Source organism: Hippocampus bargibanti, linkage group LG01 (assembly GCF_051943395.1).
Source record: "Hippocampus bargibanti isolate YZ-2025 linkage group LG01, ASM5194339v1, whole genome shotgun sequence".
In the NCBI taxonomy this organism is placed as follows: domain Eukaryota; kingdom Metazoa; phylum Chordata; class Actinopteri; order Syngnathiformes; family Syngnathidae; genus Hippocampus; species Hippocampus bargibanti.
Genome location: NC_142734.1, coordinates 27,672,696 through 27,688,785, shown reverse-complemented (window position 1 = coordinate 27,688,785; position 16,090 = coordinate 27,672,696). Strand labels below are relative to the sequence as shown.

Sequence of the window (16,090 nt, the reverse complement as noted above, 5' to 3'; positions counted from 1 at the left end):
ATTATACCGGAAGTTGATTGTTAGACCTCACATCCGTCCCAGTGTGAGTTACGTCATTACGTAATGGGACAGCCAATCAGAACCTTACTTGCGCGAAGCCTGCTGTTCCGACCGGGGATCTTACAAGAAAAAAGAAAAGAAAGAAACAAAAAAAAAAGATTAATAATAATAATAATAATAATAAAATATATACGTATATCATGTCAAAGCAGTCGCAAAGTGAGTGCTGAAAAACTCCAGAGGTTGAAGACCATTTTTTTTATCAACGTTTTGCCCCGTTGGGAGTGATTTTTTTTTTAAATCTGTTTATAAAATGGTGCTTCATTGAGATTTTTCAAGCATGTCAACTTCCATGATGCTTGCTAAAATATGTAACAACGTGTGTATCAAAAATAACTTAAAATGTATCCATTTGAACAGTAAATACAATTGGATATTTTGAAAAGTGTGTCCCAACTTCTCCGGAATTTTGTCAGTTCTATATCCAATGATTTAGGTAAGCAAGCTGTCACGTGACACTCCTTTCTCACCCTTGGGCTACTTTGACACAGATACTCTAAACCACCTTTATCCATCTTTGCCTAAATGGATTATCAGGCTTTTAGCGAAAGCAACACAAGCAAAGAGATTGAATCAGACGCAGCGCATTGCATTACTTTGTCACAATCAAGTTACCACGACTGTGACCTTTTTACAGGATGTCCATACTATAGGACCCGAAAGCTGGTCTGGTGACGAGAACCTTTCTGGATTTCATGGATTCTGAAGAAGAAGGCGAGGTCTTTGCAGCGAACCAGGCCATTGTAATTTCAGGGGAGGAAGACGGAGACGTGGAGGAGGAAAATGAGGAGGAGGATGCAAAGATTTTCAATGCCTGGATGCAACGCTACAGACGTGACGAGCGGCAAAAGACGACAGGTGAGGAGCAGCAAGAAGGAAGTGGTGAAAGCAGAATCAGTGAGGAGCCTGCGCCACATCTTCAAACTCATCGTCGATCATCGCTGCCTTGTCCGGTAACATCCAACCACCAAAACATTCATTGCTTTTTTATTTTTGTCTTTGGGCCAACTTGACTTGATGGTCCGTTTCTCAGGCATGTTTTTTACCTTTTTTCATTTAAAAATAAAAATATGTACTTTTTCCGTGCGCAGGCAACTCTGACGACCATGCAGCTCGCTCGCTTGCACTCGTGCATCCGGGCTCCTGTAACGGCCAAGACACTGTTGCGCCGTTCCTCCTCTCGCCGCTTGCTGCCATCGCAGCAGGAGGCCGCCACCTGCCCGTCTGCCGCAGAGAGAAGACCGTCTCTCATCCCCACCATCCCGGAGGCCATTATGCCGGAGAGAAAGAGCCAGTTCAGAAGACGCAACGTCATGTCTTTGGTGAGTGAAATGGGAGAGAGCTATGACCTCGAGTAAATTTGCATGGTCATACCAAGCTTGTGTTTTTTAATTTTTTTTTATTGCCAAACGTTACAATCGTTTTTTTGGCCATAATTTGGCTCAGTGTGTGATGAATAGATGGATGGATGGATGGATGGATGGATGGATGGATGGATGGAAGTGGATTGGATGGTTGGGTGCATGGATGAATGGATGTGTTTGAGTGGGTTTGATGCATGGGCGGGTGGGGTTAGGTTTGGGTGGGTGGATGGATGAATTAATGGGTGGATGGATTGATGGATGGAAGTGGATGGATGGATGGATGGATGGATGGATGGATGGATGGATGGATGGATGGATGGATGGATGGATGGATGGATGGATGGATGGATGGAAGTGGATTGGTGGGTTGGGTGGATGGATGAATGGATGTGTTTGAGTGGGTTTGATGGGCGGGCGGGGTTGGGTGTGGGTGGGTGGATGGATGGATGAATGGGTGGATGGATTGATGGATGGAAGTGGATTGGTGGGTAGGGTGGATGGATGGATGGACGGATGCTAGTGGATTGGTGGTTAGGGTAGATGGATGTGTTTGAGTGGGTTTGATGGGCGAGTGGGGTTGGGTTTGGGTGGGTGGATGGATGGATGCATGGATGAATGGATGGATGGATGGATGGATGGACGGAAGTGGATTGGTGGGTTGGGTGGATGGATGAATAGATGTGTTTGAGTGGGTTTGATGGGCGGGTGGCGTTGGGTTTGGGTGGGTGGATGGATGGATGGATGAATGGGTGGATGGATGGATTGATGGATGGAAGTTGATTGGTGGGTAGGGTAGATGGATGCATGGTGGATGGAAGTGTATTGTGGGTTGGGTGGATGTATTCATTTTTAGGGGATAATCAGGAAGGGCATCCGACGTAAAAGCTTGGCCAAAACAAACATGCGGATCAAACCTCTAAAGATGGAGGACACTGATTTGCTGTGGCGACCCCTTGAAAGGAAAAGCCGAAAGGAAAAGAAGAAGAATCAGAAGCACTTTCAGATGGGGAGTCTGCTTTGTGTGTCCTGCAGAGCGATGCAGACAACATGTGTCTGATCTGCCATCATGACCTGAACCGAGGAGCCGGCGGCATCCGAGAGCTTCAGTGCACACACACTTTCCACAGAGAGGTAATAATATCAACTACCACTTTTTATATAGCATGAGGCCGACACCAATATTCACCAAAAATACACAGTTGTGTTTTTTTTGTTGTTGTCTTGACACAATAAGGCAAACATGGTGAATCAGCATTGAGCTGTTATGCTGCACTTAAATACAATAAATTGCCAACTGAGGTGAAGATTGCCCCAAGTGTCAATGCTTTTAAGCTCCCCCCATATCTATGATTCTTGTCTTTTATATTTCTAACAATGTGAAACGCATTGAGTTACCTTTTCCATGAAAAAGTGCGCTATAAATCGGTCCACCTCGCCTGACTGCATCTTTGCAATTGTTTGGCATTTCAGTGTATAGAAGAATGGTTATGGAGGAAACAGTCATGTCCTACCTGTCACATCCAAGTGCTCACACCACAACAAACTGCCTACTGGAGCTCCACCAGGGTGATCGTGCCCTGAGAGACAAATCCACACCCGCCGGAGCTCCGCCAGGACACCCTTCAAAATCATCAAACATCAAGTAGTAGTCGCATGGGTCAGGGCGAGACTTGATGAAGACCATATACAAGACTTCTTGTGGGCATTGGGAGCCTTCCTTGATACTAACAATAATTGTATGGACAAATAATCCTTGGACCGGAATTTAATGCCGTGGACAGTCCAATAGTCCAAAATGGCCAAAAAATGTACATTAAACAGTACATGAGTTAAAAAATATAAATGACCACTTTTAATAATTATTATTTTCAATAATAGTTGCATGCTTCCATTGAATTTGTTCTAATTAGTTGGCTCATTATCACAAACCACTGTGAACACATCCTATAAATCACCGGTGTCAAAGTCAAGGGCCGCGGGCCAAATCCGGCCCGCCACATCATTTTTTTCGGCCCGCAAAAGCAAATCAAACTTGTTAATTTCCATGATGATTGCTAAAATCTGAGCCAAAATTTCATATTTTTGGATGTCAACCACAATAAAAGTCATTATTCTTGACTTCATATTTGAAAACGAGTTATTCATTAATTTGCTGTGTGCTCTATATGTAATATTTGAAGGGATTTAAACATTCTAATGGGTTCCCCAAATTCATAACGGCCCTCGAGAGGAAACCATCACTACAATGTGGCCCGCGGCAAAAAATGACTTTGACACCCCTGCTGTAAATAAACACAGAGCGCCAATTATTGTAATTCATAAAGAAAACATGTACGGGGGCCAGATTTGGTGTGTTAAAAATGTAGAGGGCTTTCCAGGGGGCTACCTTGGCGGACGTTTTTGATATATAACAAGTAATTTAAATACAGCAAAGTATTCTGTGTTTCACATTTTCTTTCTTAATTTAAATTCTCAGCTATCTTAAAAATGTGTTTTGGTTCGTTTGAAACACGCATATCAAAATGAATGGACATTGAGAATTTAAATTGAATATTATCTTCCCTTTTTTAATTTGGAGGGCTCATTCAGTCAATGAGTCATATACTAATTTACTCTTCTTAATTGAGCCTCTAGGTGGCAGCATTCAGCACTCGCGGGTAACAGCGCTACTACCCAATGTATTGATTTGATGACGGAAGCTGCGGGCGGACAAAAATTGACCACAGGCCGGATTTTGGACATGTTTGCCCGAAATCGTCCATTGGTACGAATGACAGTGTGGTCATGCAGTGAGACCTTAACTTACGAACTTAATTGGTACCCAGACAGAGTGTGTAAGGCGAAAAGTGTGTATCTCAAAAAAAAAAATCCCATAGGAAACCATTAAAATGGGAATAATCCGTTCCCGGGTTTCCATAAAATATACTTTTCAACTAAATAAACCTTAAAACTACACACAACATATCGTATTCTATGTATAATAAATGTGCTATTGTATTGTAATGAAAGAAATACACTGCACTGTATCATAAAGTCACTTTCTTTACATTTGTGATGGTCATTTATGGCTTGATGGAATGGCGTCTGAGGTCAAAGGGAATTGCTGTTTGGAAAGAGAGGCGCATTACATGAGGACTGTAATTAAATACATAAACTGTGCTGTAAAATAAAGTTTTATTTACCTTTTTGATGGTTGTTGATGGCTTATGGAAGGAGAGTCACCTTCCATAAGGACTGTTAGTAAGTTAACCTCTGGTGCTGTTCGGTCATGTGCTTCCGCCGAAGATCACTCCGCCAGCCATGGTGGGTGTGTATTATGAAAATAGTGCTTATTATAAGGTTTAATTTTCAGAAATTTGACGTTTGTAAGACAAAAAGTTTGTAAGATAAGGTGTTTGTAAATTGAGGTCTCACTGTATTAATATAGTAGTTGTGTGTACCGGGCGAATCCAGGTTGTACACCACCCCATGGCCAAATGCTAGCTATGCTAGCACGAGACCTTCACACAGCAAGTTAAGAGCGCACTTATCGGTGTGGTACGATAGCAGTTTAGCAGTAAAATCAGGTGGAAATTCTACATTGACAGGTTTGTTTGTTTTTTTGTAAGTTGTCATTGTGGCAAATAGTCTTTTAGCTTTGTCAAAAATGTACTTTGTGTGCTTATTTTAAAGCAGAAAGACTCCACCAGACCATCTTTCTCTAACTCTCACTACCCCGTCGCTCAAAACAACATAATCCACAACGACGAGTGCTGGCGGAGTCGCTCACGTCTGCAATATGGCGGGCTAAAATTAGTGCGCTAATGCTATTTAGAGGATAAGTTGCGGCACACTTTCAAACATGGGATGATGAAGAGCATAGCCGTTGGAAAACAAATAAGCCAAAGAATAAACCAGAGGAAGAAGAAGATGTAAGCGATTTTCAATGTGGATTTCATGCTAACATACCTCATTTTCCATAGCCTTGTGATGGGTCGTTACCAGTTCCCCGAAATGCTACGGACATTGACATGGTCTCCTGCCCCGGGTTAGAAAACGATCGGTGTGCTGAAGGAAGAGTGCTGATACAAGCTTGATGAACAAATGGTTCTTTATTGACATCAAATGCCAGAATAAATTTGTTGTTGTCGGCTGTGCACCAACATTCGACCAAATTAGGTAAAAAAAAATAACAAGAAAATAAAATCAAAAATAGTAGAATGACTTTAAGAAACCTGATGTTGATCCGATATTAACATGGAGTCCATTGCACAGAAACGGCGCTCCTTCTTCTTCAGACCATCTCGTATTGGTTAGTGTTGATCAAGTGAGACAGACAGCAGGCCAACGACATGCCGACGAGCTGCGGCACAGACCAAGTTTTTATTAGATTTATTTTTTTTAATGGTTCTGTAGGGCAGGGGTGTACAAACGTTTTGCAAGAGAGGCCAGATTTGGTGTGTTAAAAATCCAGGAGGGGCAACTTTGGCAGACGTTCTTTACATATAAGAGCAATTAATTTCAATGCATTTCAATGAAGCCTTCTGTGTTTCACATTTGCTTTTTAATTTTAATTTTCAGCTATCATAAGCATGTGTTTTGTTCATTTAAAAGATGTAAATCAAATTTGAATTGAAAGCGACATTGAAAATTGAAATTGAATATAAACTTCACTTTTTTAAACACTAACTTTTTTGTAACAGTTGAAAAGAAGGAATGACTTGTTTGATTGTTGCCATTTTAGAAAAAATAAGAAAATCGCCATTTTAGATTTTTTGTTTGAAAATTGCCAGTTTATAATTTTTATTAAATTTAGAAAAGCACCATTTTAGATTTTTTTTTTAATGTATAAAATTTCCATGTTAGAGAATTGGGGGGCTCATTCAGTCAATGTATTATTATTATTATTATTATAATAATAATAATAATAATAATAATTAATAATAATAATAATAATAATAATAATAATAATAAATAATAATAAGTCATATTGCTTTCATCACTTTGCTGCTGTGAAATGCAAATTTCTCTACTGTGAGACTAATAAAGACAAATCCAATCCAATCCAATATACGAATTTGCTGTTCCTAATATGGCCTCTAGATGGCAGCAGAAAGCACACACTGGTAACAGTGACACTGTCCAATGTAGTATTCATTCTACATCCGGGCCAGATGTTATTGATTTTATGATGGGCTGGATAAAAATTGACCATGGGCCGCATTTGGCCCCTGGGCCGGACTTGGGACATGTTTGCTGAAGGGTTTTTGTTTTACCCTTTTTAGTGGAACCTTGATTGACAAGAATGATCAATGAAATATTTAATTTGTATGTCAAGGCAGCAACTGTTATTTTTGTTAGCATGGTTGTTAATACGATGCTGACGTGAAAGACGGATGAGCACCTCAGAGAAGGCGATCCCAAAGGTGACCCCAGCGATGATTCCCATGTTGCTCTCGATGAACGACGTCACCAGCTCATAACAACCCTGCATGCACACACGCATTCAATAATACCGATTATTGATTGAAACATTGCCTGTGTGACATCATCACCCGTCACCTGCTTATGGACTTTGGGCGCTGCCAGAGTGGCGTTCTTCAAATCTCCCCCTTTGCAGTCAGAGAAAGTAACGCAGCAGCTTACTGGGATGCCGCCGGATGCAAAGTAGTCGCTGGCGAACCAAGTAGTGTAGTTATGAACACCGCAGCATTGCAACTGTACAGAGACAAGAAAAACAGAATGATACGCGACTTGAAGCATTTAACGACGGCGTGTCGATCATTCTGGAATTGAATGTCAATTTCGCTAGCAACATTTTGTGAAATATGTAAAAGGGCAAAAAAAGAAGCTAACATTAGCGAGCTAGCATGAGAACTCGTAGCTGTGTGATGTTTGTTGTTTTTCAAGTGAACAATTCATCGCCCACTTGATCCACTCAGATTGATTGACAGAACCGAAAACATTTGTGATGATGAGTCTTTTGCAGTGACGTGCGGTGAGGTTCATGGCTGATGAGGCACTGACGTCATCAATGACGTCACCGCTCGTCTCTACTTAATATTTGAACGGTAAATGTGAAAATTCAGCGATTTTGAAAAAATCCTAAAACGGTGAAGTTAAATGGACAAGAACTTTAAAGTACAAATCACTAAATACATCTAACTGTTTAATTTAGTTTTTCATTTGATATTTCCATGACAGCTTTCCATGATGACAGGTGAGGCACTGCCTTACCTGCCTCCACTGACTGCACGTCACTGGTCTTTTGTCAATAGTTGTCCAGAGATTGCTTCAAGCGGGATGGACAGACTCAACCGCCATCTTCCCATTTGAGCTCATGTCGAGTTGGGAAAAGGTTGATGAGATTTGATCCCGCTAGTACCGTATTTCCCGCACTTTAAGGCGCACCCAAAATCCTTCATTTTCTTGAAAAGATGACCGTGCGCCTTATACGTCGATGGATGTGCCGTTTATGTGAAGTCATATTGATGGTCTCGCAACAGGTCTGGTAACTACTTGTCAGTAGCCATCACCCCACCATACAGAGGTGTCAAACTCCGGTCCTCGAGGGCCCCCATCCCACATGTTTTCCAAGTCTCCCTGTTGCAACACACCTGATTCAAATGATCAGATCATCAGCAAGCTCTGTGGAAGTCTGACATTAAAGGACAACCGACACCAATTTTTTTGTTTCCTAACTGACATCAGAAAAACGTTTTATAGCATCTAAAATACCCAAAACACGCAAGCTGATATTTTTAGTCGAATGCAAAACACCAATAAAAATGTTCCAAAACTCCCACAAAATGAGCTCGGAACAGGGCAGATTCAGAAAGTCCCGCCCCCTTGTTCGTGACGTCACTATTGGTCACACACTGCCTTGCTCCAGAATCAAAACAATGGCTTCAGAGAGTTCAGATTCGGAGAAGATGCTTTCTCGTTACTCATCCAGTTATGAATATGATTCAAATAGTTCTGAAGAGGAAAGCATAAATGTTTGCAATCGATTAAAGAAGTCCTTCTGCCCAGAAAATGCACAAGATGGCGCACAAGCTCCGTTGGAAATGGCTGATTTGTCCGCTGGGAATTTGTGTAAATTTACACATTCTTTATGCGTGTTACCGCAATTGGCTGAGACACACTACGATTCACCATCCCATTATTTATGTAGTTTTCCTTCTGATTTCGCCATCAACACGGATCAACACGATGTTTTCAGACCAAACAAAGTCCCCAAAATGCATTGTGTGTCACTTTCTCGGTCAGGGGCGTTACTGACGTCACGTCAGATATCGTCATCAACTCGAAAACAAGAGTTCCTGAATATTCAGCGCCAGTCTTAAGACGTAAAATATAGATATATGCAGTGGAATCTTTGTAAAATGCGCTCAGTAGAAGTCATTTGAAGTGATTTTACAAATTGCGGACACAACTTGTCCGGTGATGTCGGTTGTCCTTTAAGCCTGTTCCTTTGAATCAGGTGCGTAACAACAGGGAGACTTGGAAAACAAGTAGGACGGCGGCCCTCCACGACCGGAGTTTGACACCCAAGAAGTAGTGTTCGGTCCATGATGGGATTTATAAAAAGGCGTTTATTTTCAATAATCTCAGAAAATTACTTTGTGATGTGACATTTTTTTCTCGATTTCACCATCATTTTCCATTGAAACGGAAAATTTGGCAATTTTTGCTTTTTTTTGTATTTAGTGCCTCAATTAAAAACAACATTCATTTATTTCCCAAAAAAAGATTAAGACGAAAATGTTCTGTGAAAACTCAGGGATAATAACATTTTGATCTATTGGTCATCTCTAAAAATGATATTTATTATTGTATTGTGATCAACTCTGATAAAATCCTGGAATATTTTTGAACTCATAAAAATTGAGAAAATACCACACTTTATCGTAATCTGCAATTTCGATCTTCATGTTTCACACCAAAAAAGGAAAATGATGGCCAAATCTGACTGGTTTGTTGAATCTGTTGCCTTTACATTTACTGCTCACCCACAGAAAAACCTATCCTGTGACTGTAAATTGACCTTGAGAGTTTTGAAAGGCGCTTGTAAATGAAATGTATTATTATTATTATTATTATTATTATTATTATTATTATTATTATTATTATTATTATTATTACTGTAGCGCCTTATAATGTGGTGCGCCTTATATATGGAAAAGTTTTCGAAACATGTCATTCATTGAAGTTGCGTTTTATAATCCGGTGCGCCTGATACACCGGAAAAGACGGTATATCTAACTGCGTGGACTGCTTTCGTTTTGCTGCCTGTAACAATCACGAACTTTACGCTGGACGTCGTCCACAGCTATGCTCCTGTCGCTCCGTCCGTCGTATCTCAGGACAGCCTCGTTGTACGTAGTCAGGAATGTGCCTTTGATCTGAACACACACAAACCAACACACACTTACTTACACAGCAATGAAATGGAATCGTGATCAAATGGAAATGCTTGATTTCCATTGCGGACTTTGAACCTCGTGGCGGAAGACGAAGCCGGAGATTCCAGCGATGAGCTCAATTAGGAAGACCAAAGCCAGAAAGATGGCGTACTGTTGGAGTCAGACGAACACGTTAAGACGAACACGCATGGGCAATTGGATCTGTGTGATTAATAATTCAAAAGTTGAAAAGTGACGCAAACAGTCGAGCAAATATCTTTGGTCTTGCTCAAGTATAGCTGATCTATCAGTTCAATGATTGTGGTCCTGGTTAATTCTTGTGATTTTTGGCTTGGACGTAGAATCATCAGAAAAATCTGTTTTGAAATAGCACGTTTGCTTGGATTATTATTTTTTTGTAATTAACCCATTCAAAAATTCTGAATTTAAAAACAAAAATCAATGTCACCAGTTTGAGCATCCAAGAGTGGACCCTGCATGTGGCGAAGCAACCGAAGAGGCCAAAGAGCACGATGGCAACGCCGGTGCCGGTGAGGACGAATGGAGCGTTGGACGGTACGCTGGAGATCAACAGGGTGTAAGGACTCAACATGAACCTCCACCACAAACCCACCACAAGGAGGATCACGCCTGTCACCTGTCAACAGATGTGAGCAAAGTCCATGCACGCGGTTTCACAAAAGCAGATGGAAAGTTGTGATCGTGGCGAATGTACGGGTGATTCGAAAAGTGTAACAATATGGCATGATCCCACCAACAAACAGTTACAGCCGTAATTCCGAACGTTTCTTCATACAAAATGTTCAAGTTATGAAACTTGGCAATCGGAAAACGTCGCCTCTTGTTCATCCATCCATCCATCTTCTGCCGCTTATCCGGGGTCGGGTCGCGGGGGCAGCAGTTTCAGTAGGGAAGCCCAGACTCGACTCTGAGCCCCTCCTGGATGACCGAGCATTTGGATTGGATTGGATTTGCCTTTATTAGTCTCGCAGTGGAGAAATTTACATTTCACAGCAGCAAAGTTATGAAAGGACTGAAAGTAGAAGACTAAATAAATAAATAAATAAATAAATAAATACATTTGACCTTATCTCTAAGGGAGAGCTCGGACACCCTACGGAAAAAGCTCATTTTATATATATATATATATATATATATATATATATATATATATATATATATATATATATATATATATATATATATATATATATATATATATATTACATTTAATTTCCAAGCGCCTTTAAAAACTCTCAAGGACACTTTACAGTATAAATACATTTCGCATCATTGTCATTCGATTCAACAATCATACATTGACAAGGGGGGTGGGGTTCGATATGGTATTGCGGTCACTTTTGGCACCTTTATCCACTGTATATGTAAAACAGTGGTCAGACCAGCCATGATGTTTGGACTGGAGACAGGGCCACTGAAGAAATGACAGGAATCAGAGCTGTAGGTAGCAGAGCTGAAGATGTTGAGGTTTTCTTTGGGAGTGACCAGGTTGGATAGGATCAGGAATGAGTACATTAGAGGGACAACTCATATTAGAGGCTTTGCAGAGAAAGTAGAGAGGCCAGACTGAGATGGTTTGGACATGTCCAGAGGAGAGAGAGCGACTATATCGGGAGAAGGATGCTGAGCCTTGAACTGCCAGGCAGGAGACCGAGAGGAAGACCGAAAAGGAGGTTTATGGATGTGGTCAAAGAGGACATGAAGGTAGCTGGTGTGAGGGAAGAGGATGCACAAAACCGGGATAGATGGAGGACATTGATTCGCTGTGGCGACCCCTGAGGGGAAAAGCCAAAAGGAAAAGAAGAAGAAGATATGTAAGCTTTTGTTACACTGTTAATTGTTGACATTTTATGTTTGAGCATTCTATTCCTTTGTGTGAGGATTATTTAAATTATATTTAGTTTAATTATTGCTTCGACATGTTTATGTTGATATTATCTAATTGCCTGAAGGAAAGCAAGAATTGGTTGAGTTGCCAGAAGGAAGTGTGTTCTCGTTCGCTACTTCCGGGTGTAGACGTTCGTACTGTCCAGTTTTAAGGACAACCGACGCAATTTTTTTGTTTCCTAACTGACATCATAAAAACTTTTTATAGCATCTAAAATAACCAAAACATGCAGGCTGATATTTTTAGTCAAATGAAAAACACAAATAAAAATGACTTTAAGTGTCCATAAACTACTTCAAAATAAAACAGGAAATGGGCAGTTTCAGAATGTCCCGCCCCTTGTTCGTGACGTCACGCCAATATGTCTTGCCTTGCTTGAGAATCAAAACAATGGCTTCAGATTCGGAGAAGATGCTTTCTTGTTACACCTCCAGTTATGAATATGATTCAAATAGTTCTGAAGAGGAAAGCATAAATGTTTGCAATCGATTAAAGAAGTTATTCCGTGTCATTTTGAGGCATCTCGACTGAAATGTAGCGTCCCAGAAAATGCACAAGATGATTTGTCTGATGGGAATTTGTGTCAGCTTGGATGAAATAGTAGTCTTGGTGAAACACACTATTCACCATCGCATTATTTATGTGTTTTCCTTCTAATTCAACACGAAGTTTTCAGACCAAACAAAGTACCCAAAAATGCATTATGTGTCACTTTCTCGGTCACGGGCGTTCCCTCCGTGACGTCACGGTAGATATCTTCACCAACTCAAAAACAAGACTTCCTGAATATTCAGCGCGAGTCTTAAAACGTAAAATATAGCTATATGCGGTGGAATCTTTGTCAAATACGCTCAGTAGAAGCCATTTGAAGTGATTTTACAAATTATGGACACAACTTGTCCGGAGGCATCGATTGTCCTTTAAGACCCGATATGTAAAAAAACAAGGAAAGAAGCAACAAATCATCAGTATTATATATAGTATCAGTATACAGTGTATTTCTTTTTTCTACTTTCATTCCTTTCATCACTTTGCTGCTGTGAAATGTAAATTTCTCCACTGTGAGACTAATAAAGGCAAATCCAATCCAATCCAATCCATCCCAATCAGCAAAATCAAATTGACTGCTATCAATTCATAGCCACGGTGTTGTGATCAACACGTCGGATGCGATACCATATATGGTAATCTGTTCCAGAAACAAATTTGGTCGAAATCCGAATCATTTCCCATTATAACCAATGTAATCAATGTCTGCTTTTTTTAATCGATATTGAATACAAACAAATATGCCGACTCACAATGGAATGCAACACAAGGATAATGTGTCGGTCACAATGAGACGCGACACGAGGAAGTGACATAGAAGGAAGCAGAGGGAAGTCGAGTGGTGAATTCAGGTGCTTCAATTTTGTCGACAACCGATTTTTGTTGTAAACCGAGGCATAAAAAAACCCCACATTTTTGGTTAAAAACTGAATTGGTTGAGAACCGCGACGTTCGAAAACTGAGGTTTGACTGTACTTGATTTGTTTCACCTCCATCAAAAGTCAACTCTTATTCAAATACATTTTCAGTGTTCCCATATTTAAAGACCCTTAGATTAGACGCTGGATGGAAGGTTAATTTTTACAGGTTATACACCAAGCATATGAACTGCTATAAAACCACATAACAATGGTAGATTGGTACAACAAAGGTCAGAAATGTCCAGGAGGGCCCTTGCATCCTTCCATTTCACATACGGCCCGTGGAAGCAATAGTAACGACACCCCCCTGTCAGACACTGGCTTCATTACCAAGTGGGTGAGATCGCTTCGCCCTGCCTTTCGTCATTCCTCGGATGATTCCTTGCTTGAACTCTGTTCTGACCTCAGCTTTTTCATCAAATAGCTTTCAAGCATTCAGAAACAACATTACTGCTAAAAACATGATCAGACAACTGCTAACATTTCTTGAAGGCATTCCGTTCAGCTCACGATGAAAACAAACTTTGCTCCAAAAAAAGTCATCTCACCCAGAAGATGAACGAGTAGAAGAGTAGCAGGATCTTCACGCAAAAGATGAGCGGCTTGGTTTCCATCCTCCTCGGTGCCATTACGCCACTCGTTATTTTGTTCTCTCTCTCCGGGCGTCAGATTTGAACCGCGGTGACGATGAGTAAATGGGGACCTACTTTCAGTTCGCCGCACACTCGCCTGCCATCCTCACATCTGAGCACAGACCCGGCCCACGAGGCTTCATATGCTGGACGAGCTCATACTTCACACTCAGATCACACAATTAGCATCGGCGTGAAGCTGTAACACCGTCACGACAAGCATCTACGGACACTGACGGCCAACGTCCATCCTGATTTACTGAATTTGGATTCATTTCGTCTTCAGGAATGGGGATGCCATTTAAAGGACAACCGACGTCTCCGGATAAGTTGTGTCCATAATTTGTAAAATGGCTTCAAATGACTTCTACTGAGCGTATTTTTCAAAGATTCCACCGCATATAGCTATATTTTACGTTTTAAGACTCGCGCTGAATATTCAGAAAGTCCTGTTTTTGAGTTGGTGACGAGTCCGTATGTGACGTCACTAAAGGAACGCCCCCTGACCGGAAAAAAGACACATTGTAGCAGTCCTTCCATCACGTCAATGTATTTTGCTGTATTGTTTGGTTTGAAAACCTTGTGTTGCACCCAAAAGCCGCCAGAAGAGGGAGTCCAAGCTCCATGGAAGGAATTTATCAGCCTGTGGAAACGGGCTGATTCATTCCTCACAACAGCGGTGGCCATTTTTGGGTGTGACATCCCCCCCCCCTCCCCCGTTTGCCTCAAAATGACACGGAATAAATTCTTTAATCGCTTGCAAACATGTATGCTTTCCTCTTCAGAACTATTTGAATCATATTCATAACTGGATGTGTAACAAGAAAGCATGTTCTCTGAATCAGAAGCCATTGTTTTGATTCTCAAGCAATGCAAGACGTCTTGGTGTGACGTCATAGACTGGGGCCAGGACTTTCTGAAAATGCCCAATTCGCAGCTCAATTTTTTGCAGATTTTGGACACTTTAAGTCATTTTATTGGTGTTTTGCATTTGAATAAAAATATCATACTGCGTGTTTTGGTATTTTAGATGCTATAAAACGTTTTTTCTGATGTCAGTTAAGACAAAAAAGTGACGTCGGTTGTCCTTTAAAGGAGAACCGATGCATCTGGACAAGTTGTGTCCATAATTTGTAAAATCATTTCTACTGAGCGTATTTTAAAAACATTCCACCACATATAACTTATTTTTACATTTTAAGACTCGCGCTGAATATTCATGAAGTCTTGTTTTTGAGTTGGTGAAGATACCTATCGTGACGTCAATACCTACTATTGTCACTGACCGAGAAAGCGACACACATGCATTTTTGGGTACTTTGTTTGTTCTGAAAACTTTGTGTTGATCCGTGTTGATAGCGAAATTAGAAGGAAAACATAAATAATGCGATGGTGAATCGTTTTGTGTTGCACCAAGACTATTTGATACGAGCTGACACAAATTCCCAGCAGACAAATCAGCCCATATCCAACGGAGCTTGGGCGCCATCTTGTGCATTTTCTGGGATGCTACATTTCAGTCCAGATGCCTCAAAATGATACATAAAGATTTCTTTAATCGATTGCAAACATTTGCTTTCCTCTTCAGAACAATTTGAATCATATTCATAAGTGTATGAGTTACAAGAAAGCATCTTCTCCGAATCTGAAGCCATTGTTTTGATTCTCGAGCAAGGCAAGACGTCTTGGCGTGACACCACGAACAAGGGGGCGGGACCTTCTGAAACTGGCCATTTCCGGGTTCATTTTGAAGTAGTTTTTGGACACTTTAAGTAATTTTTATTGGTGTTTTTCATTTGACAAAATATCGGCTTGTGTGTTTTGAGTATTTTAGATGCTATAAAACGTTTTTTTTCTGATGTCAGTTAGGAAACAAAAAAATGGTGTTGGTTGTCCTTTAAATGTTGTAGCTCCACCCCCCCCCCCCAATATATTTAGTATGTAATTGTATTTATTTTCATAAAAAAATGATGTATTATTTGTAATTTATTTAGTAATTTTAATATATGTAATAATTTTAAGTTATGTACAGTAAAGTCTCGTTATATCGATAGTACTGCTTATTACGATACTATTTCTATGAACTCAAGGAGAAAATTACATGCCCGCAGGATCGGATATATCGATAGTCCGGTTATATCGATATTTTTTCAGACTCCCGAGAATATCGATATAACGACACTTTACTGTATTTGTATTTTATTATTTTAATTTATCTATTATTTTTTTATCTATTTATTAATTTTAATTT

General features: G+C 40.4%; 2 protein-coding genes across 3 annotated transcripts; one reads left to right on the top strand and one right to left on the bottom strand.

Annotated features, from left to right (window-relative positions):
- Positions 1–620: 620 nt before the first annotated feature.
- Positions 621–5,377, top strand: LOC148903696 (uncharacterized). Of its 2 annotated transcripts, none has more exons than XM_089007082.1 (4): positions 621–1,013; positions 1,152–1,382; positions 2,457–2,555; positions 2,895–5,377. In XM_089007082.1, the coding sequence occupies exons 1-4, from the start codon at positions 756–758 to the stop codon at positions 3,003–3,005; spliced, it is 699 nt and encodes a 232-aa protein (XP_088863208.1). In that variant the 5' UTR covers positions 621–755; the 3' UTR covers positions 3,006–5,377. The 2 variants fall into 2 exon arrangements, with proteins under 2 accessions (XP_088863208.1, XP_088863198.1); XM_089007072.1 differs by having other exon boundaries at positions 2,385–2,555.
- A 119-nt stretch (positions 5,378–5,496) lies between these two features.
- Positions 5,497–13,974, bottom strand: LOC148903695 (tetraspanin-7-like). The gene is made up of 7 exons (XM_089007093.1): positions 13,756–13,974; positions 10,278–10,466; positions 9,905–9,979; positions 9,713–9,808; positions 6,966–7,121; positions 6,808–6,891; positions 5,497–5,766 (listed from the first exon to the last, which is right to left on the bottom strand). The coding sequence occupies exons 1-7, from the start codon at positions 13,834–13,836 to the stop codon at positions 5,698–5,700; spliced, it is 750 nt and encodes a 249-aa protein (XP_088863219.1). The 5' UTR covers positions 13,837–13,974; the 3' UTR covers positions 5,497–5,697.
- Positions 13,975–16,090: the final 2,116 nt, after the last annotated feature.